Source organism: Amblyomma americanum, chromosome 3, assembly GCF_052857255.1.
Source record: "Amblyomma americanum isolate KBUSLIRL-KWMA chromosome 3, ASM5285725v1, whole genome shotgun sequence".
NCBI classification, from domain to species: Eukaryota; Metazoa; Arthropoda; class Arachnida; order Ixodida; family Ixodidae; genus Amblyomma; species Amblyomma americanum.
Genome location: NC_135499.1, coordinates 58558532 through 58581801, shown reverse-complemented (window position 1 = coordinate 58581801; position 23270 = coordinate 58558532). Strand labels below are relative to the sequence as shown.

General features: G+C 48.5%; 1 protein-coding gene across 1 annotated transcript in view; it reads left to right on the top strand.

The window, feature by feature from the left end:
- The first annotated feature begins 4597 nt into the window (after positions 1 to 4597).
- LOC144122983 (chymase-like) overlaps positions 4598 to 23270 on the top strand; it is a 239161-nt gene continuing 220488 nt past the window's right edge. Inside the window, exon 1 of the mRNA XM_077655918.1 lies at positions 4598 to 4741. Coding sequence (XP_077512044.1) covers positions 4685 to 4741 — 57 coding nt within the window. The 5' untranslated portion in view covers positions 4598 to 4684. The remainder of the gene's footprint in view (positions 4742 to 23270) is intronic.

Genomic DNA, 23270 nt, shown 5'->3' with positions numbered 1-23270 from the left:
GACAATAAATTCAGCTCCTTCGAGGTTCTTCGTCACTGTCCTGTCTTCAATGTCTTCACTCTCAGAAGGTGGCACATAAAGGCAAGGTCCGAGTTGTTCTTGCTGCACCATATAAATTAGGCACACTGTGGAAGCTTGTTAATGTAGCCTAAAAAAAATCGCATTGCACGATAAAACATCAAACGCCGTATGTGGCTTCCAAGACCAATCTGGTCTACAGAATTCCCTTTCCATGCGGGAATTGCTACATCAGCTTAACTGGCCCTTTTTCCAATGCTAATGTTCGGCTAATGGAGCACAGGCTCGCTGTCTAGGCACTATCAGGTTCGGGACATTTGACGGCACATTGAAAGCGTGTTTAGGTTAAGTTTGCTCCGATACACAATAGGACACGGGTAATTTTTTGAAGTTCAGATCAGAAGGAACGAGAAATTCTGGAAGCCTTTCTCATTTACATGGAATGACAGTTGTGCGTTAGCGACCCATACTTATCTTTGTAATGGAAAGAATTACAATTCTTCAACCGTAAGGTGCCGTTGCACATGCACTTCAGGGTGTGGCCTTTCGTACATGAATTGCCTATGAGACTCAACATAGCTTTACCACATTAATCTAACTTTAGCATCCGCCCACCGCTCCCTCGGCCTACTAAAGCATAACCTCAAGACTTATCTTACCGCAGTAAACTATCACTAATAGCACTTTTCCACAAAGCGTATCATATACTTCGCTTCACCACGATTTTTTCCAATCACCATCAGCCTTCTTTCCGTGGTTCGACCATCCGCACAAAGTTAAACGCATCTCCTGTCATTCATCTGCATTTGCGAAGTCATTCATACCACGCACATAGCCATTGAAACTAACGCCTCCACATTTCTTGCTCTCATCCGCAGCGACGTTGGCATTTGAAATGTTTGTAGTGTTCCAAAAGTTTTGAATGTTTTCTTTTTACATTTGCTGTACTTTTGTGATTAATTCTGTTCTTTTCGTGCCTAATATGTACACTGTAGTACTTCGCATCTCTGTTATGCCTAATCTTTTTCTTTAAACCTATAATTTGTATTATTTTGTTTATTATCGCTTGATTTTTATTTATTCTCTGGTGCTTAATTATTTCTTCTACGTTATACCTAGCCGGTTTATTGTTCCCCTGCGTGTTAATGCTCTTCGTCGGCATGTTTTTACACTGACCCCCCCCCCCCCCCTATGTTATAACCTCGAAGGAGGGCCTTTAGGGGTATGCTGTAAAAATAAAAAAATAAATGTGTCTTTCTGGAATAAAATCAGTTCACGTCTAGCGTTCATGGTGTCCGTCTCTCTTCTATCCTAGTCTTTAGCGCTGGTTAACATGTGCCCTGAATCTAAAGTCGCCATTCACTGACGTATTCGCCTTGAGAGCGTTTTGATTGAGCAGATCGACTAAATTAAATATCTAGGTGCAACATTACGTAGCGAGCTCAGTTGCCAACAATATATAATCATTTGTAGTCCAATCTTGCTGCCGCCTAATATGTTTTGTTCAGAATAAGAGGACTACTATAAAGGCCTGTGCATAATGTTGTCTCTTGTGAAAGAATTTTCTCAAGGGGTCCCATCCAATCGCGAATCGTGTGCTCGCGCCGAACTTGAGGGCATAGAAATAAAAGAAATATTGCCGCTACTGTGCTTCGAACTCTTGGCGGCGCGAACACATCAGCGACGCTGGCCACTGCACAAAAGCAATGCTGTCGCCGCAGCCCATCGCGTCTTGGGATGATGATGATGATGATGATGATGATGTTGTCCCCAGGCTGAACGGCACCGCAACAAACTCACCACGCCTTGCATTGAACGTCGTCGTCTTCATCAACACCCATCTGCGGCGTCAACCGGTCAGCCCGGCTTAACCTCGATCACAGCCTAACCTCAATCAGAGTCAAAGATTCTCTGAAGACTTTCTGAAGACGTTCTGAAGACTCAGCAAGGCAAAACCATGAGGCAGCAAGGCTAAACACATGCTTCCGCACATCTACTTGGTTTAACTACGTTAAAACGCTACTACATTTTATACTGCCATTTTACTCACCCACTCCCGATGGAAAATTTATCCGCGAGGGACCAAAATCCGCTTTGTGCGGTAAACCTCGTTGCGGCCCTTAATTCGGAGTGCCTGTTCAATCCCACAGTGATGGGATTGGTAGGCGCATGCTCCTTTCCCAAGGGACGCACCCTAGAAAGCCGTGCACAAGGCCCAGCGACGCCTTGTACCCATTTGAGAAAACCGGTAGGTAGCCGGATGCCAATGGGAGTCGAGCCCGCTCCCTGCCGGAGCCGAGCCCGGTGCTCTAGTCAGAACTTACATTGATCCTGGTATTCCTCTAAAAAGAGGGTGTTATGCGTAATTAATTTACAGAAAAAATATCATGTCAAGCGCCCCTTTCCACTATAGGCTAAAATCCCGTTCCTCTGTTTTCATAATAGAGAATCGCAATTGCAGTAATCAAAATAACATGTATTTATTACCGAGTTTCAAATAAACTCTCAGTATAGCCGTAAAGCAACCCCAGTAATGCAAGCAACATTAATTTCGATTTGCCTTTAACCCGTAATGCGTACAAACAGCGCCTAATCTTTTACTGTGTCGCAAAAGTGTTGAGCACAATACCACTATAACCGCACTGGTGGCCTAATGGTTTGACCATCTGCCTAGCATGCGGCATTTGAGGAGTTCGATCGCCACTGCAGCCCAGTACCCACCGGTGATGCAATAAGAACAAGATTGCCCTATAGGCCTGGTGCTCCGCTTCATTAGGGTTAAGTGCTTTGGAAATAGGTCTTTGACTTCACTTTCTGTGAACAAACATGTCCTGTATCATGGAGTCCATTAGCCACAGATGCTCTTGTATCTTAAAAATTAATCATTATCTTCACAATACCACTGTAAACAAAAATACCTGACGATTTCTTATTGCTCATGAAACCTTTCTACTGTTCAAAAATTGGTCGCTTCGTTTATTGATGTTTTCTTCAATCATCATCACTTTCATCATCATCATCAGCCTGGCTACACCCACTGCAGGTCAAAGGCCTCTCCCATGTCTCTCCAATTAACCCGTTCCTTTCCCAGCTGCGCCCACCCTATGCCTGCGAACTTCTTAATCTCCTCCGCCTACCTAACCTTCTGCCGCCCCCTACTACGCTTGCCTTCTCTTGGAATCCACTCCGCTACCATTAAGGACTAGCGTTTGTCTTGCCATCGGAACATGTGCCCTGCCCAATCCCATTTCTTCTTCTTGATTTCGACACGGATGTCATTAACCCACGTTTGTTCCCTCGCCCACTCTGCTCGCTTCCGGTCTCTTCACGTTACACATATTTTCTTTCCATGGCTCGCTGCGTTGTCCTTAACATAACCTGCGCCCTTTTCGTTCGCCTCCACGTTTCTGCCCCGTAGGTGAGTACTGGCAAGGGGCAGCTGTTGTACACTTTTCTCTTGAGGGATATTGATAGCCTGCTATTCACGATCTGAGAAAACCTTCCACATGCGCTCCACCCCATTCTTACTTCTCTAGTTATTTCCCTCTCATGATCCGGATCAGCTGTCACTACCTGTCTTAAGTAGACATATTCCTTTACCACCTCCAGCACCTCGCTTCCAATTGTGAACTGCTGTTCCCTTGGTAGGCTGTTGAACATTACTTTTATTTCTGCATGTTAATTTTTGGGTCCACCGTTTGCCCTGCTGTCTAAATCATTGATCACGCTTTGCAATTGATCTCGTGACTGACTAAGCAAGGCAATTTCATCAGCGAATTGTAGATTATTTAGGTATTCTTCATGAACTCTTATCCCCAACTGTTCCCAATTCAGGCCTCGGAATACCTTCTGTAAACAGGCGGTGAATAGCATTGGCGAGATCGTATCTCCTTGCCTGACGCCCTTCCTTAATAGGATTTTATTGCTGAGTTTGTGGAGGACGACGGTAGCTCTGCAGTTGTAGATATCTTCCAGTATTTACAGCAACTACACAGCTTCCGGCTCGCTAATGCCTTGATTTACGTAACTAAACTGCATCATGCTTCGAATCTATTCATTGATTGTGTATATTTGAGTTTCACGTTCTGCTGTTCCGTTTCTAATAAGGATGCATGCAGAATGGGGCACACAGGAGGTGCTAGTTCGTCTGTTCTTGCGAACATTGCGTTAATTGGTAAGCCTAAATAAGCAAAAATAAAAAAACAGGCAAACAAAAGAAGTATGTTCGAAGGCCCCGATTAACCGCTTTTTGACTTATTTGCAGTGAATAGATGATTTTTGACCGCACAGCAGCGCATCTCGAAGTACGTGCACTGGTACACTGAAAGTCATGCGCGGGGCCGGGTAGCCTGTCGCTAAGACAGCGCGCCGCCAACGGAGCATAGAGAGCGTGGGCGCGTTCCGAATGGTGGCAGCTTTTCTGTTAGGCCACTGATGCCGCCTGCCAGCAGCTCGGAACTTGCGGAGAAGTGGCTCCTTCCTTCCCCCGCTCTCTCGCTCTTTCTTTTTCTCTCCCACGTTGCGTGCTTCTCCGGAGAACCTCTTGCGAAGCACAGGCAGTTGCTTGCGCCGACGGGTACTGCTCAGCTGGCCTCACGCGGTGCGCGCAGGAGACCGGTGTCGCAGCGCGCTCGGTGCAACCGTGAGTGGTTGGCCTTCTTTCGCCATGCGTCCCCGTGCCCTCGGTTGTGACCAGCTCAAAAGCATCGAGCTTTGGAACAAGGTAAGATGCGTCGTCACTGCGGCTTAATAACTGAAAACGACGTGTTGTAAACGCTATATGGCACCAATCCGTTCTTCTAGGGCTCCTATTTTAGTTGTTCCTTTGCTTGCTTTCGCAAAAACAATGAGAAGAGGCGAGCTAGTTAGTGCAGACTGCTGCCACAATTTAAGTTATTCTCACAAAGCCAATTTCACCACTGCTGAGATATTGACAAGTACTCATAACAGCATAGACGTATGCTTTCGAAAATCCAAAACGGACGTGGCTGGTGGATCCAGAAGGTGATATTAGGCAGCGTCAATGAAAGCTGCTTGTATAAAATGTAAACGTGTTCCAAGTACCCCTCATCTATTCGAAGGGATTCCCAGTGTTTTCCCGCTCTTCAAAATTCTATTCGATGCATGCTGTCAGATGCTTGCCTATGGGTCCCAGAAATAGGCTTAAAATGCAGGCTCGTAACCAATGCGTCGCTACTACCCGTAGGAAATTTTTCTTAACCTCATTTTTACTACTGAAACTAGAATTGGAAAACTAATAGAAGGAGCAAATGATATCGGATGCGTTTTTAGTAACTCTAACTTTGAATAATTATCCGTAAGCAAGAAAGTGACCGGCTCTTTCCAATTACACGACTAGAGATCACTACGAGCTATATCGCAAAATAATTGGCCAAATGTAGAGGCTGACCCAATCTATGACGAGTTTCTGGATGGATTACGTGATGGGAACGGTGGGTTTGTTAGTATTTGTGTGAGAGGAATGAGTGTTATCGCGCGTAGGATCAGCCTTTATCGGGTCCGTGCCGTTTCATTCGTTGGGTACTGATTATGCGTTGAATGCGGTATGAGTAATGCGTGATAATGGGCATAATCACGCCCACACTGCACTGACTGCTGAATCTTATATCGATGTGTGCGTTTAGTGATGTTGACTTTGTTGGACTGCCTTCCAGACTGAAGTACCCTGGTGTGACGTCGACGCCGATTTGATTGATATCTGCGCGTATGAGGCCCGAAAGAAAAAGGGTGTTTCTGACTACAATTCGGCGTAGTCTAAGTTAGTTGTGATGACGGAAATGTCCGTAGGCGATATTCGAAGAAGTCTTGGGTGCATTTCGTCGACACGAGTGTTCTAGGCGAGAAAAAAAAAAACTCGTGACAGAGCAGTGTACCGTAGAGAGCTGGTCACATCAGTGGCTGAAACCATCGAAAATTAAAACGCCCACCTCAGAGACAGAGAAAAACAAGCATAAAAAAGAAATCAGGCCATTGGTCTTCTGATGATGCGGAAATGCGGTGGAGTGACATTTTCCGTGAGAATGCGTGACGTTTTGTGGAGCAGTGTGCTACTATCGCTCGCTGCACCTAACGCTTTCGGCGTTAAATACGCCGTTCGGCATGATAAAAATATCGTTGGCAAAGACCGCCTGCTCAACACCACCAGTGGAGAACGCCAGAAGAGGGTAAATGTACTGGTAATAATTGCTTTGGGTTAACGCGTTTCAATTAACATCTTATCGCTTTTTTTGTGGAAATTGAACACCAGAATGCAAAGCAGAAGCATATGGTACTTGAAGAAGGAAACACACAATATCACCTATGGAACTTCTTTAGTGATCGGGAAGTTGTCGTCTGTACATTTTCCTGAGCTCGTGGTCAGTATACCTGCCATTGTAACACTGAAAATCCTTGACAACAAGTCGACGAGACAATGGCATCGTCCTGTATCTACCTACTTTCTGTGGGCGGCTGCAATGAAGCTGAGAATTCCACAGACAACGAAAGTCGATAAATGTGATCCTGTAGCGGTGGATACAACCTCTTTATCCAGTATACCTTGAAAAGCATACATGTACCTTCCTTGAAAAGAAGCGACGTTATGCCTAAGATTGCAAGCCAGCACCTAAGTTATTGAAATGAGAATAATTTGTTGCCTTCAGAATGGCTGCTGTCTTTCTAGCGTATGGCGAGTGCACGGCGCTAAATACTGGCACCACTCGGCACATAGCATAGGATCCTTGCAGCGCGACCGATGGGTGAGCTGGAAACCATGGCTTGATCGCGAAAAGTGCGACTTTGAGAAAAAAAAATGCTTTTCGTAAAAAAAAACTCGTCCTGAATTTAGGCTATCGTAGCGCCATATGCACGTTGTTTATCACCACGCTTGAAGAAGACGTAGCAAAGCTCTTCTCTTTTCATGATTATCACTCCCCCCGATAACGCTATCGTGCATACACCGTGTTTTTAACGATGAGTGGCATAAGCTACTAGACTGCGAAAGAAAGACATCTCACGAGGTTGTCCGTATATAATACGGGCGTTGTCTACAACTTCGCACCTAGCACAATGCTACGTCTCTTTTGCTGCACGGGAATCGACTCGCGGTTGTGATTAGCCCCTCTCCTAATGTGATTTTATACATCTCCATCTATCTAACACCAACATCGTCACGTTTCATATCCCCATCCCAGGTAAAGAGTAGCAGGCCAGATTGCGCACCTTCTGGTCGGCCGACTTCTCCGCCTTTCTTTTAAGTAAACGTCACTCTCTTTACATAGCTCAGATTGGTCGATGCCACAATGACAGGGTTTAAGACCACCGCATTTCGGTCTGGGCTACATATGGAGCAAAATTTAGGCGATTGTTCCTTAGCCGTGCATCTTCTAAGCTCTCAAGATTTACACCTCCCCTTTCTGCACCTGCATCTACGAAGACTCTTCACTTAAAGATATGATATTCCTGTTTCAATGGAGCTCAACCGCCTAAAAACAAAAGCCTACTACTGGCGAAAAAAGTTGCCGCGGATTTCCGGCTCTGGGAACACTCGTATAAATTATAGGAGAAGAAGAGGAGGATCACGAGGAGGAGGGAGGGCGTCGGATGACGTGGGTTGGGCGGTCCCGTCCTTGATAGTGTTGGAGTAATCAGGCGATGACGACGACGGCGACCGCAATGCCGACAACACCATTTCGTAAACGACACCCGTGCAGAACAGCTGTAAAATAATCTACAGACCCATGGCAGTGGGCTAAAACGCTAATGTGATACCGTTCACACCTTTTACCGATAGACGTACTCCATGTTCCTGCTTTCTTCTCAAAGACAAAAAAATATCTGCGCGCGATCCGTCAAGTCTGCTTCGGTGCTCGCATTAATTCTTCAGCTGAAAGCCAACGTTTGTGTCGCCGGTTTTTTCCCGTCCTTGTCCATTTACCGCTGGAAAATCCCTCTTGAAAGCAACTAGCCCCGGTCTCACTAGCAGGAGCGGCAGTGAATAGGGAGGGTAGATCAGATTAATAGATTTCCGGGCAAGATGGTCGTCGCAGCTGACAACGACGACGATCATGATGATGAAGTGAGTACAGAAAAAAAGGAACGTGCCATTTTAGAGAAGGTTGCTCTTGTTGCACCAGAGTTACACAAATGTTCAGAGTGCCAGCTAAACATGACAAGACTTTGCTTCTGAAGTGCTATTGCTGTCAAATCTTGGACCCTGTTCAATGAAACGTTTGCACACGGCGCCTATATTTCAAAGAGAGGCGCCTATTTCCCTTTTCAGCTACCAAGAGACGCATATCGACACGACCGTTCAGTGCCATTGTGCCTTAAAGGGGAACTGGCAACTGGCCTTACGCATGCTCCTTCACCAATAGTAGTCCATTTTGCCTATTAGGGATCCATTTCTTGTTTTATGTGCAGTGAAAATGTCTGCGTTTCTTCAAAAAACAATCTCTCAAAGGCCAGATGATTACTGCAGACATCAAAGATCGTATTATTCCTTGCCTCAGGAGGAAACTATGCCAAGCTGTCAGAGATACTATCAATGATCTTGGCGCCACGTGCTTTCAGAATTCGTCACGCATAAATATCAGCAGCTTTGTAGAAGCACTTTTCGTTTACCTGCAGTGGACACTTATCAAGTTAGATTAATCATTTTACGCGCAGACAGAAGGTATCTGCAATGGTGCCTGCCTTGCTTCTCTACTTAGCGATAACTTGCTTGCGCATTATGAGCGGCTGTTGAAAGGTGACTCTTTGTTCTTGCCGTCATTAAGGTTTTCCTCTATGTGTAAGATTACTTCGTTGTTTTTTAGGAATGAGCTAAGGCACTCGCGTCCTTGAGTGGACGAACTGTTCGCAATCTTTGAAACAAAACATTTTCCAGTAAAGCTGTCAGAGGAATTGACAACTGAAAGCAGACGAATTTTCTGGATATGATTGCCCTTTTTAGCAGTGATAATCTGTGCTGGTGCTGCGAGCCCTGAGCACGAATAGGCGTCCTTCTCTTCACGTCTGCACACTCCAAGATCGTCAAACATTATTGCCTCAGGAGCCCGCAAGAGTGTCATTGTCAGAACGTGGCAACACCACGTGAAGACGTGTTTTAACGCAGAGATGGAAAGTCGGCTGCCTCTCCGTTGTCACTTTTTCTATGATGGTGCCGAAGCTCTTTTGGCGGCAAGGAAGTAGAAACCAGGCGAAGGCGGAACATGGCTGTGGTTCTATGTGTTTACCAGGTTTCGCACAAGCTGAAGCGCGTCGCGCGCAGGGTGACAGTTCCCGTTGCTTTCAGGACCTTACAAGCTAGAGCGGTTGTGGAGGATAGTGACCTTGGCAGGGCCTCGCCCTGTAGTGCACCGCAAGCGGCATGAAACGCGTTTTTTTGCCTGCCGCACGCATGTTGATTATGAACTGCCGTTTTCTTACGGCATCTCACAAGGTGGGCAAACGGGGCGATGCATAAATGACCGCTTCACAGAGCAGCCGTCCCTAGCAGCCGCCAACCGATCAGGAATCTGGCGATCTACTACAAAAGCTGCAAAGTGTGTTTACCAATTTTTGATAGAGGCGTTATCCTCAAGCATTACTCCGATGCACGGAAGTTTGAAGCCTGGGCTATCGAGCGCAAAGGGGCACCATGTGTGAGGAACCTTGAGTCTCCCAGTCCCGCCACAATTTGGCGTATCTTAATTCCTCAATGACAAGTGTTAGTGTCCTTGCTTTGGTGATGTTTTTTGTGCTTGTGCGCAAGCCTTCTTCGCACATATTTACGGGCTCTCGCATAGTAAGTGCATTCAGTTGCTAGTTAGCGCTCATGTGTGTCGGTTCTCTTCTGCCGTGCTCTTTATGCTGTGCGCCTTCATAATAATATCAAATCAACTAACAGGAACAAGTATTGCAGGTCTCGCGGAAAGACATCTGAACATTTGTTTCGCTCCTGTAGCGAATGTCACCATGTCCACTATCAAGAAACCCCTGTCGACGGGTAGGCGTGCGTGAAGTTGGCGGCACTTAAAACTGAACCGTTTCTCCGGATGGTAATTTGACATTTTGGTAACGCTACGTGAGCCCCGCAGTTGTGGCCGTTAAGTTGTCACTTGTGGCTGCGTCCTAATTGAGTTTCCAGAGGTGGCAACCATTAAGCTACCCAATTCTCTCGACGCTCTGGGCTCCCTTTCCCCATATTCCCTTGTCGCACTCTTCCGAAATTTCCAGTGACAAATGCTGGGCCTTCAGCACTCATTAAACATCTATATTTCTGCATGGCTGCAGAATCAGTGGTGCACAGCCCCTTTCATCACTTGCAGCCAGAGCCAGTGAAACGAATGCAGTTGACCCTGATGTTTATGTTGTGCTTTCGTTTTGGATACGAACGCATTTGAGAAGCCTGCATCCTTTACGTACATCCGTCCTAAGGTTACCCCTGACAAGGCAAGGGCTTGAACTTTCCTGAGCTTGTATATAGCCGTAGCTATGTCAAAGCTGGTGATGTTCAGAGAGTCCGTAGAACGAACGACTAACACGATAACTGGAGATTTGTCGCTCAAGTCCCGAGTAAGCAAAATGTGTTTCGTTTTTTGGAGACCAAATCAAGACCGAAGATGCGTTGTGCAAGGCAGCAGCAGTGGGCATTAGATGAAATTCTGGAGAGCCCCAAAGGAACACAACTAAGCCTTGAGGCCTTGGACGGCTAACTGGGAATAGTAAATCCTTTATTGATAACTAATCGTGCAGTCAGGTAACTGCAGTTTTTACCAGAATTTAGGTTATATATATTGATACGTGCCACTGAGGAAGAAGAAGAAAAAGTGCCTGCATCCGCGGAGAAAGAAGATGTTGCTCTCCCGCTAGCGCGCTCGGACCTTTTCCAGTAATTAACCGCCTTTGTCTTGGCCACTCCTTCGTAGTGGGTATGTGCCAGCAACGTCTGAGGCCTTCCTTCCTTCCTTCCTCTTAGGGACCGCCACAGTTTTACGTTTCGTCTCCGGAGGTTCTCCTTCGAATTGCTCGTAACATTTGGTGGAGCAGTGCTGGGTAACGCTTCCCGACTACCACAGTCCGCACAGCATCACAACAGACTTCACGCCTGTCCACTAGCGACCCAGCCGCCGTATCCGCGGAGAGTCGCCTGAATTTGGGGCTTTTCCCCTTCCAAAAGAATGACGCAGCCTCGGCAACCGAGTCTAACTGACATGGCCACTGACACCGGGATCCCGGCGCCGACCCAGAGTAGCCCGGTGATTCCAACTACCATGGCCACTGGCCCCCGGCTCCTGGCGCCGATCCTTTGCCACCCACCGCGAACACCGCCATCTTTTCACGGTGATGTTTTCGAAGACGCTGAGGATTGGCTGGAGACCTTCGAGCGGGTCGCCCGCTACAACGGCTGGAGCGAAGAGCGCAAGCTCCACGACGTATGTTTTGCTCTGGAAGAATCTGCCCAGACGTGGTTTGAAAACCACGAGACTACCCTTCCCACCTGGGAGACGTTTTGCCAGAATCCCCTGGCTAAATTCCCCAACGCCGATCGCCGGGAGAAGGCTAAAGCTGCTCTGCACGCTCGAAACCAGCGCACGAATGAAAGTGTGCGCATGTACATCGATGACATGGCTCGTCTATACAAGCGTGCCGATCCCAACAGGCGGAGGAGAAGCTTCGCCATCTGATGCGAATGGTTGAGGAGGAGCTCTTCGCAGGCCTCGTACGCAGCCCACCCCGCAATGGAGCGGAATTTCTCACCGAGGCGACCACCATGGAGACGACGCTCCAACAACGGCCTGCCAGTACAATCTGGACATCAACAGCATTGTGCCCGATACCTTTTCGTCGTGCCTAGGCGGCAGTACAGACACATTGCGCGAACTGATTCGGTCAGTTGTCCGGGAGGAACTCCAACGGTTCCATCTGCCCCAGGTTGCGCCTGGGCCCCTGGCAGCGCTGACAGAAGTCGTCAGTGACGAAGTGCGGCAGGTTGCGCAGGCGTCTCCTGTTCCCGAAGCGCCGCCCCAGTTCGATGCCCGACCCACATATGTAGCCGTTGTACGTCGCTCGGCTGGGTACGGTCCCGCTACTCCAACACCTGCCATGAGCAGCATTGGCACATGCCACGCAACCGCACCTGGCTCCGCTGTTCCCTCGACGTCTGCTGTCAGTAACACCACCCCATATTATGCAACTGCCCCTGCTACAGCTCAGCCACGTCCTCGGAAGTCAGATTTGTGGCGTGCACCGGACCGTAGGCCTCTGTGCTACCACTGTGGGGAGCCCGGTCATCTCTAACGATCCTGTCCGTACCGCCAAGTGGGTCTTCGCGGTTTCCGTCCTGACGCACCTAATCCTCAGAACGGTGAACGACCGCCTGAGATTGCGAAGCATCTCTGGGCGCGCCAAAACCGTGTTTACTCCGGAAGGCGCGAGTCCCGTTCGCCTTCGCCTCTCCGCTATCGTGCGTCTAGCCCCGGCCGCCAGAGTAGTTCCGCTGGCCGTCGCTCGCCCAGTCCTCGTCGGGAAAACTAACACCAGCGACCCCTGAAGGCAAGGCCGCTGGCGTCGACATGTGTCAAGATCCTGCATCGCGGAACCATCGATCCGACGATACCTGGACAGAGAGAGGCAGCGACAGTAGCCGATACGCTGCATCCTATTTGTGGGTGACAAATGATGGCACTGAGGTTACCGCGCTGCTCGATACCGGTGCTGATTATTCCGTTATGAGCAGTGCCTTTGCTGGATACCTTAAAAAGGTTCTGACACCGTTGACGGGGACCCCCATGCTCACCGCTTGTGGCCACTTAATTTCCCCTGTTGGAAAGTGCACGGCTAGGGTTGGAATTTGTGGTTACACGTACGTTGGTGAATTTGTCGTGCTCTCTGAGTGTTCCAGAAACTTGATTCTGGCGATCGACTTTCAGCAGGCGAACGGTTCTGTGATTGATTTCACGGACGCACGTGTCACGTTCTGGACCAAACAGGCCGTGGCCCGCTTTGACTCCCGAGATCTTTGCAGCAACGCTCTGCGCATTGTCCAGAATGACGCCATGTTGCCGCCGTGGTGCAGTATCCTGGTGCTCGTGCGGAACAACATATTGCACGACTACGAGGGCCTGGCAGATGGCTATACTCCACTGCTGCTTGAGCGGGGCCTTGTTGTTGCCCGAGATCTCGTCCAACTACGTGACAGCCGTAACAACGTCCTCCAGATCAACTTTTCCAACGAATATCAGCACCTCGTCAGAGGCATGGCTATTGCCTTCCTTCACGACGTTGCTGAGGTCCCAGGTTTGTGCACCGTGGGAGGACCCACTGCAGAAAATTCTGGCCCACACCACGCACCTCAGTCAGTCAAAATAAATCCGGCCTTGCCATCTGTTCAGAAGGATCTTCTGTGGGACCTCTTGGCAGACTTTGCGCACTGTTTCGCTACGTGTTCGAAGGTCGGCCGCACTCCACTCGCCAAGCACCGTATCATCACTGATGCGACTACGCGACCCGTCTGCCAGCACCCCTACCGTGTTTCGCCGATGGAGCGAGAAGCTCGCCGATGGTGCGAGAAGCCATTCAAAATTAAGTTGCCGAAATGCTTGCGGACGATGCCATTCAGTCGTCCACCAGCCCATGGGCATCGCCTTTGGTTCTTGTCAAAAAAAGGACAACACTCTGCGTTTCTGTGTTGACTATCGAAAACTTAATAACGTGACCAAAAAGGATATTTACGCACTGCCCAGGATAGACGACGCGATCGATCAATTTAAAAGTGGGTACTTAAAAGTAGGTACTGGCAGATCGAAGTGGACGAAAGAGACGGGAGAAGACAGTTTCCGTGACGCCCGACGGCCTCTCAGTTTTAGGTGCTCCCATTTCGTCTGTGCTTAGCACCGCCCACGTTCCAACGCATGATGGACACCGTTCTCTCCGGCTTGTAGTGGCAGTCCTGCCTGGTGTACCTGAACGATGTCGTTATATTTTCGACCACGTTTGACCAACACTTGAGCGGTTGCGCATTGTGCTACAAGCACTCATATCCGCACAACTCACCATCAAAGCCGAGAAATGCATTTTTGGCTTTGAAGAACTTCGCTTTCTTGGTCACGTTGTCAGCGCAAAGTGTTCGCCTGGACCCTGACAAGACCGCTGCCGTCTCAGGTTTACCACGCCAGAGTGACAAGAAGGCCGTTTGCCGGATTTTGGGTCTGTGCTCGTATTATAGGTGCTTTGTTCAAGATTTCTCGCGAATCGCCGAACCGTTAAACTCACTGACTCGAGACAACAAGCCCTTCGTGTGAGGAAGCGACCAAGATGCTGCATTTGTCGAGATTTGCAACCGTCTACAACGTACTTCGATACTCGCCCATTTCGATGAACACGCTGCCACGAAAATCCACACTGATGCCAGCAATGTCGGCCTTGGTGCGGTACTGTTCCAGTGGCAAGACAGTGCAGAACGGGTCATCAATTATGCCAGCCGAACACTTACGCGTGCCGAGACCAATTATTCTCCGTATGGAGAAAGAGTGCAAGGATATGGGCCATCAGCAAGTTCCGGCCGTACCTCTACGGGCGACCCTTCCGTGTGGTGAGCGACGACCACTCCTTATGCTGGGTGGCGAGCCTCAAAGACCCCTCAGGACGCTTTGCTATATGGAGCTTACGCTTTCAAGAATACGACTTAGCAGTCGTCTACAAGTCGGGCCGTAAGCATCAAAATGCGGATTGTTTGTCAGGTGCGACTATCACAATCGGTCCCGAGGAACCCGCTGATGATTTTCTTTTCCTGGGCGCTGTTAGTACCACACAAATGGCACAGCTTCAGTGGGCGGACTCGGAGTTCGCGCCGCTCATCGATTACTTCGAAGGTGTCGACGCTCGCATCCCGCATGTTTTTCGTCGTGGGCTGCACACCTTCACTTTACAATCTGGTGTTCTCTACAAGCGCAACTTTTCCAGCAACAGAGAAGCGTTCCTGCTTGTCGTACCATCACGGCTGCGGCCAGAGATTTTGAGGGCCTGTCATGATGCACCCTCCGCCGGCCATCTCGGAGTAAGTCGTACACTCGTGCGCATTAAGCAGAAGTATTACTGGCCCAGGTTACTCCCATCAGTACGGGCCTACGTAAAAACATGCCGCGACTGCCAACGTCCTAAGTCTCCTCCGTTGAAACCCCGTCGAACCACCGAAGACCCCTTTTCACCAAGTGGGCATGGACCTCCTTGGCCCTTTTCCGAAGTCATCCGGAAAGCGTTAGATCTACTGCCTGACTACCTGACACGGTACGCTGAGACCACGTCTCTTGTCAAAGGCACTGCTGTTGAAGTGGCGCAGTTCTTCGCACACAACATTGTCCTGCGTCATGGAGCCCCCGCCGTTGTTGTCACTGACAGGGGAACTGCTTTCACTGCCCGCTTAACCCAGTCCAAGATGGCGCTGACGCACACCAGCCATCGACGTGCTACGGCCTATCACCCACAGACAAACGGATTGGTAGAGCGACTCAACCGCACTCTAGCCGACATGCTTTCTATGTATGTTGACTTCGAGCATCGAACTTGGGATACCATTCTTCCGTACGTAACGTTTGCCTACAACACCGCCCTGCAGGAGACGACCCGACTGACCCCCTTTCAGCTTGTCTTCGTTCGGCAAGGGATGCTATGTTGCCCGTTGACCTCTACTGCGCCTCTGACGCTGACCTCGACGCAGACACCTTCGTTCAGCGTGCTGAGGAATCGCGGCAATTGGCACGCCTGCGAATTAACCGGCAACAGGAGACTGACGCCGCTAGGTACAACCTCAGACGCCGCTTCGTCAGTTACGCGCCTGGCGACTTCGTGTGGGTTTGGACAGCTGTTCGTCGCCGCACCCTTTCTGAAAAGTTCCTGCACAGATACTTCGGCCGTTATGAAGTAGTGCGCCGCATCAGTGATGTGACGTATGCAGTTCCTCCCGTCCAAGCGGCTTGCTAATCGCGCCGGTGGCAACGTACTGAAGTCGTGCACATTGTTCACTGCAGCTGTATTTTGCCGATATTTCCCTCCTAGCCGCATCGTGGCGATGATGCAGAAGAGGGGGCAGTGATACGTGCCACTGTGGAAGAAGAAAAAGCGCCTGCATCCGTGGAGAAAGAAGATGTTGCTCTCCCACTCGCGCGCTCGGACCTCTTAGGGACCGCCAAAGTTTTACGTTTCGTCTCCAGAGGTTCTCCTTCGAATTGCTCGTAACAATATGTTATTATCGGTACACGCTATATACCGTGGTACCTTAATGCATAGAAGAAAATGTTTTGCAAAAACATCGAAAGTTTATACTATCGGGGCCTCCCAATGAAGTGGCCAAACCTGAATGAAGAATCTTTGGCTCCAATGGCTCTTCTCCAGGAGCTGAAAATAGCAATTGGAATGACAATGTCATTCTTCGAAGCAGCGTTTCTGTGCATAAAGTGGAACATTTACATAAGTGACATTTTTAGATGGCGTATCTATTATATGGTGCCGTGAGATATTCCAACGCGGCTACGCGCCCCGAATGTGGCGCACCATTTTCGAATGGCTTAATGCTTCACCGAACGGATGAGAAGGCCCCCTAAAAGAGCCTTAACCACCACCGTGTTCTTCATGGAGATTAAAGCCATTAACTTTGTGTTATGCGTCATGCGATAACAAAAAGATAACTAGGATTCTGCCACTAATATGTGGTAACGACAGTTAGGATAACGCACTTTCTACGTGGAGAAGCAGCTAATACTGCGGTGTCCTTTCAATAAAAAAAAAGCCGGAAGTTAGCGGGAAGTGCCGGCGAAGGATATGTCAAAGCTGTCCGGTAACTGCTAAGTGAAGTACGCCCGAACTATTAACGAGGACCTCGCTCATATTCTATGCAATGGCAAAAACGATTTCCAAACTTACAACCTCCGCATTTCACAGCATACAACACTTGCGATTTGTGTACAATGAGTCGCAAAGCTGAAAGGTGCACATGGCCAGCATCGCTCTCGTACCAATAACTAGAGAAACGTTTTCTTTTCTACCATGGTAAAAGTGTTTCAGTGATGCTTCTGGATATGCAGCGCCGGACTCCAGTTCATTTACCAAAAATATTTAATTCTAGGGCGACAGGCCTATCCGATTATCCTTGTCACACACCCCACTGCATCATACATCTCAGCGGAACAAATATATTAAAACGAGACAAGCCTTTCCTAAAACCCGGAAAGTTTTCCTCAATAATGTGCAGATGTGGGACTGGGCCACTCCCAGATCGACCGCCACGACTGGGCCGCACCACCGGAGTTTAGTCGACTTCCTTCGAGAGACTTGTGTGTATCTCTCTTTAAAAAATGCTTTATGCCAGCAGGTGCGCAGTACCAGTAAAAAAAAAAAGATTGCCTTGTAGTAAACCAGCGGTTCCCTGAGACTACCGAAGAAATGCTAATATTCGAAATATCGGTGCAGTAAAAAACCGGGGGATGTTTTTCCGTAACTGAGAAACTGCATTAGCGAAACTAGACTATCACCACGGCCCAGGAAATTTAAAGTCCAGCTATGATGTTGGCTAGATGGTTCTCAGTATGTGTGTGCGAACGCATTATAAGTCATTCAGCAAAGCTAGTGTCAACTGTAATCCAGTCAGTGGCCTTGTTGTTGTACATTTTGAAGAGAATGAATTTGGCTAAACCAGCGTTAATGACAGGGCAGGTGAAAAAAATTCATCTCACAGCTATCGTATAATTAGGTTTTGCTTTTCGAACGTAACGACCAGCCAATATGATTTAAGTGTCCATGACACTGACGGCAAAAATGGTGAGATATTATACTGCATTCTGAGGCCGACAGCGTGGCTATTCGTGAAGCAAGCGTGTAGCTTGGATATATGTCTACACGGCTATAAAACGTGTACAGATTTCAGGTGCACAGCGTGCTGTTGAGGGAATACCTCCAATGCAGCGCTGTATTTAGGTTCATGCGTGCAATATAATGAATTCGGCTGCACAGGTTCTGCGTTAGTAGAATAAATCGTGTTGTGAACGATAGGTCATAACAATCGTTTAAAAATATGGCCGACGTGTAGCTTCGCCTCTATAAAGAAGTGTTTGTGTTCTTAGTATTTTTTCCGAAAAATTTCATGACGGCATGTTTAGAATATAAACAACTGTGCCTGTGTGGCTGCAATAAAAGGGGAATGTGTATGCGTAACGTTGCGGTCTAATGAGGAACAAAAAGGGGCTCATGAAAGAGAGAGGCTGCGTAGTTACCTTCTCGCCATTATAAACGTCTGCAAGAAAGGATTCGCACACTGCCTCGTCCTCCGAGAGTCACGTAAACCATGCACGAGCTTTGATTTGATCTCCTCAGTTGTATTTACATTTTGTAATAGTTCGTACTGTTATTTGAGACTGTGTGCTCAATTTCATTGTGCCTGAAGACTGTGTTCTCCTCTTGGTTACAGCTCGCGCATCATTACCAAGTCATTACGTTGTTTTTCCTCATCGGTGTTTATCTGTTTCTCTTTAATCGTTAAGTTCATCATTATTGTCTTCGTGGAACGCTGCTCTCTAGTGAGTTTGACTGCAGGCATTTTTATCGCCTTCGCGACAAATAATCAACGAGCTGAAGACGATAATACACAACGGGTCAGTCTTCCTCCATGAAATCGATGTCACAACGCTCCAAGTGTTTGGAAAGTACACTGGTGCGTGTACGGCGGCAAATTGAATGCTCCCACTGGGTGACCCCAAAATCGGGTTGGTGAATGCATGAGTGAAAAGTCGCAGTCAGTGGAAAACATGGACTCAGCTGACGGTATTTGGATGCTATTAAATATTTTGAATGCCGTTAAGAGATTTTAAGAAGCGCAGCGGCCAACTTGCTCCGAACTACTTATAATGAGCATCGGAGATGGTTCTTACCAAAGGAAGAGGAAGACGAAGACGTTGTTCGATCGCCTGTCGCCTGAGCTCTGTTTATTTAGCCAATTGTTTGAAATTTACCTAGTTTTATTTGAATATTCGAGGACGGCAGCATCTTCAAAGCGGTACTGTCCCGACGGGAAGAGTACGGCTGCTCCGGCGCCGGCAAGCCTAAAGGGACCACGCCATTCAAAGGAGGCTGGCTCAGAAGAGGCGGCCATGGCTTCCCAGGCTGTGGAGCGACCAGAACATGGACTCGACCACCCGTCCAGCGAGACCTCATCGCTTAGTGGGGCTGAGTCAACGATCGTGGACGGTGACGAGTCAGTGGCCGATATGGCTGACGTGGACAACGAGGGCTTCAAGTTGGTGAGTCATCGCAAGAAACGAACGGTAGGGATCCCGGTAGTGGTTGAGCCCACAGAAAAGGGGGTTGATTTAAGAGAGAAGGATCCCATCTTACTTTTTGCGGCCATTCAATGACTGCTGGGATCAGCTCCGGTTAGAAGTCGGTTCACCATGCACGGGGCTCTTCATCTGGATGTCTCGACGGAAGAGCAGGTTGACAAGCTCCTGCAGAGCTGTCAGATTTTTGGCATCAAAGTCAACGTGCGGTTGCCCCATTCCTACATGAAGAATACCTGTGTTATTAAGTGTGTACCAAAGTGGTATTCAGAACGCGACCTACTTGATTATCTGAAACCACAAGGTGGGCTGCACGTGAAACGACATGTGCGTCGTGTGGAGTCTCCAGGAAAAGAATGGGCTGCAAAACCTACCAACTCTATCGTGTTGACATTCGCTCCCAACTCAGAGCGCCCCGAAAAAATTGATCTGGGATTCACAAAACACGCAGTTGCAGATTTCACTGAAGCTCCTCCACGGTGTTTTAGATGCCAACGGTTTGGGCACGTGGCCAAAGTTTGCACAAAGGATCGATGCTGTAAGCGGTGCGGAGGGGACCACGACTTTAAAACCTGCAGGGCAGATTTTGCTAGCGCCAATTGCGGTGGCGATCATCCAGCAAGTTTTGGAGGCTGCCCCTTCCGTGTGAGCGCTCTGCACCGTCGGATGTCCTTTATTGCTGGTCCAAAAACCCCACTGACTGAGACGCCTGTCCCTGGATTAGACGAGTTCCCAGTATTGGAGTCTGATGTTGTTGCGTTGCCCAACAATGTCCCTAAGAGACCTGAGTCCAGTAAGACGCCAAGGCCCAGTGCGCGCGAGTCGACTGTTCGACCTCCAGCAAAAAGTGTCCACGTTCTTGAGCGGCCGGATCACAGCCAGACTCCACGGCAAGGCGGACCCTCATATGCAGAAGTGGCAAAAAAACCAGCTACTGCGGCCTAGAGTGTGTCCCCATCGGCATCTTTTGTCGATGTAGTAAGTGAGTGCGTTGCGCAAAATAAGGAGCTCAAAAATCAAGGTATGTCTGACCTTCTTCATGTTTTGTTTGGGGCCCTGCGTTCACAGGTTCCAGCGATGGCGCCTGGTAACCTGAAGAACTTCCTACAGCTGGTGCTTTCTTTTGAGTCCCTAATTTTCACCTTCGCAGCAAACTTCCTTGCGAACTAAAATGGATGGGGCTAAACCTCGTGGATCTCATATGCACCGAAAAGTGCCTTTTATATTGCAGTGGAACTGCGCTGGGATTTTAAGTCGGTTAGGTGAACTAAAACTATTCTTAAAAGAGACTTGTGTTCCAGTATTGGCCCTGTCAGAAGCAGGCCTGAATGAATTTGGCTAAACCAGCGTTAATGACAGGGCAGGTGAAAAAAATTAATCTCACAGCTATCGTATAATTAGGTTTTGCTTTTCGAACGTAACGACCAGCCAATATGATTTAAGTGTCCATGACACTGACGGCAAAAATGGTGAGATATTATACTGCATTCTGAGGCCGACAGCGTGGCTATTCGTGAAGCAAGCGTGTAGCTTGGATATATGTCTACACGGCTATAAAACGTGTACAGCTTTCAGGTGCAGAGCGTGCTGTTGAGGGAATACCTCCAATGCAGCGCTGTACTTAGGTTCATGCGTGCAATATAATGAATTCGGCTGCACAGGTTCTGCGTTAGTAGAATAAATCGTGTTGTGAACGATAGGTCATAACAATCGTTTGAAAATATGGCCGACGTGTAGCTTCGCCTCTATAAAGAAGTGTTTGTGTTCTTAGTATTTTTTCCGAAAAATTTCATGACGGCATGTTTAGAATATAAACAACTGTGCCTGTGTGGCTGCAATAAAAGGGGAATGTGTATGCGTAACGTTGCGGTCTAATGAGGAACAAAAAGGGGCTCATGAAAGAGAGAGGCTGCGTAGTTACCTTCTCGCCATTATAAACGTCTGCAAGAAAGGATTCGCACACTGCCTCGTCCTCCGAGAGTCACGTAAACCATGCACGAGCTTTGATTTGATCTCCTCAGTTGTATTTACATTTTGTAATAGTTCGTACTGTTATTTGAGACTGTGTGCTCAATTTCATTGTGCCTGAAGACTGTGTTCTCCTCTTGGTTACAGCTCGCGCATCATTACCAAGTCATTACGTTGTTTTTCCTCATCGGTGTTTATCTGTTTCTCTTTAATCGTTAAGTTCATCATTATTGTCTTCGTGGAACGCTGCTCTCTAGTGAGTTTGACTGCAGGCATTTTTATCGCCTTCGCGACAAATAATCAACGAGCTGAAGACGATAATACACAACGGGTCAGTCTTCCTCCATGAAATCGATGTCACAACGCTCCAAGTGTTTGGAAAGTACACTGGTGCGTGTACGGCGGCAAATTGCCTGCTCCCACTGGGTGACCCCAAAATCGGGTTGGTGAATGCATGAGTGAAAAGTCGCAGTCAGTGGAAAACATGGACTCAGCTGACGGTATTTGGATGCTATTAAATATTTTGAATGCCGTTAAGAGATTTTAAGAAGCGCAGCGGCCAACTTGCTCCGAACTACTTATAATGAGCATCGGAGATGGTTCTTACCAAAGGAAGAGGAAGACGAAGACGTTGTTCGATCGCCTGTCGCCTGAGCTCTGTTTATTTAGCCAATTGTTTGAAATTTACCTAGTTTTATTTGAATATTCGAGGACGGCAGCATCTTCAAAGCGGTACTGTCCCGACGGGAAGAGTACGGCTGCTCCGGCGCCGGCAAGCCTAAAGGGACCACGCCATTCAAAGGAGGCTGGCTCAGAAGAGGCGGCCATGGCTTCCCAGGCTGTGGAGCGACCAGAACATGGACTCGACCACCCGTCCAGCGAGACCTCATCGCTTAGTGGGGCTGAGTCAACGATCGTGGACGGTGACGAGTCAGTGGCCGATATGGCTGACGTGGACAACGAGGGCTTCAAGTTGGTGAGTCATCGCAAGAAACGAACGGTAGGGATCCCGGTAGTGGTTGAGCCCACAGAAAAGGGGGTTGATTTAAGAGAGAAGGATCCCATCTTACTTTTTGCGGCCATTCAATGACTGCTGGGATCAGCTCCGGTTAGAAGTCGGTTCACCATGCACGGGGCTCTTCATCTGGATGTCTCGACGGAAGAGCAGGTTGACAAGCTCCTGCAGAGCTGTCAGATTTTTGGCATCAAAGTCAACGTGCGGTTGCCCCATTCCTACATGAAGAATACCTGTGTTATTAAGTGTGTACCAAAGTGGTATTCAGAACGCGACCTACTTGATTATCTGAAACCACAAGGTGGGCTGCACGTGAAACGACATGTGCGTCGTGTGGAGTCTCCAGGAAAAGAATGGGCTGCAAAACCTACCAACTCTATCGTGTTGACATTCGCTCCCAACTCAGAGCGCCCCGAAAAAATTGATCTGGGATTCACAAAACACGCAGTTGCAGATTTCACTGAAGCTCCTCCACGGTGTTTTAGATGCCAACGGTTTGGGCACGTGGCCAAAGTTTGCACAAAGGATCGATGCTGTAAGCGGTGCGGAGGGGACCACGACTTTAAAACCTGCAGGGCAGATTTTGCTAGCGCCAATTGCGGTGGCGATCATCCAGCAAGTTTTGGAGGCTGCCCCTTCCGTGTGAGCGCTCTGCACCGTCGGATGTCCTTTATTGCTGGTCCAAAAACCCCACTGACTGAGACGCCTGTCCCTGGATTAGACGAGTTCCCAGTATTGGAGTCTGATGTTGTTGCGTTGCCCAACAATGTCCCTAAGAGACCTGAGTCCAGTAAGACGCCAAGGCCCAGTGCGCGCGAGTCGACTGTTCGACCTCCAGCAAAAAGTGTCCACGTTCTTGAGCGGCCGGATCACAGCCAGACTCCACGGCAAGGCGGACCCTCATATGCAGAAGTGGCAAAAAAACCAGCTACTGCGGCCTAGAGTGTGTCCCCATCGGCATC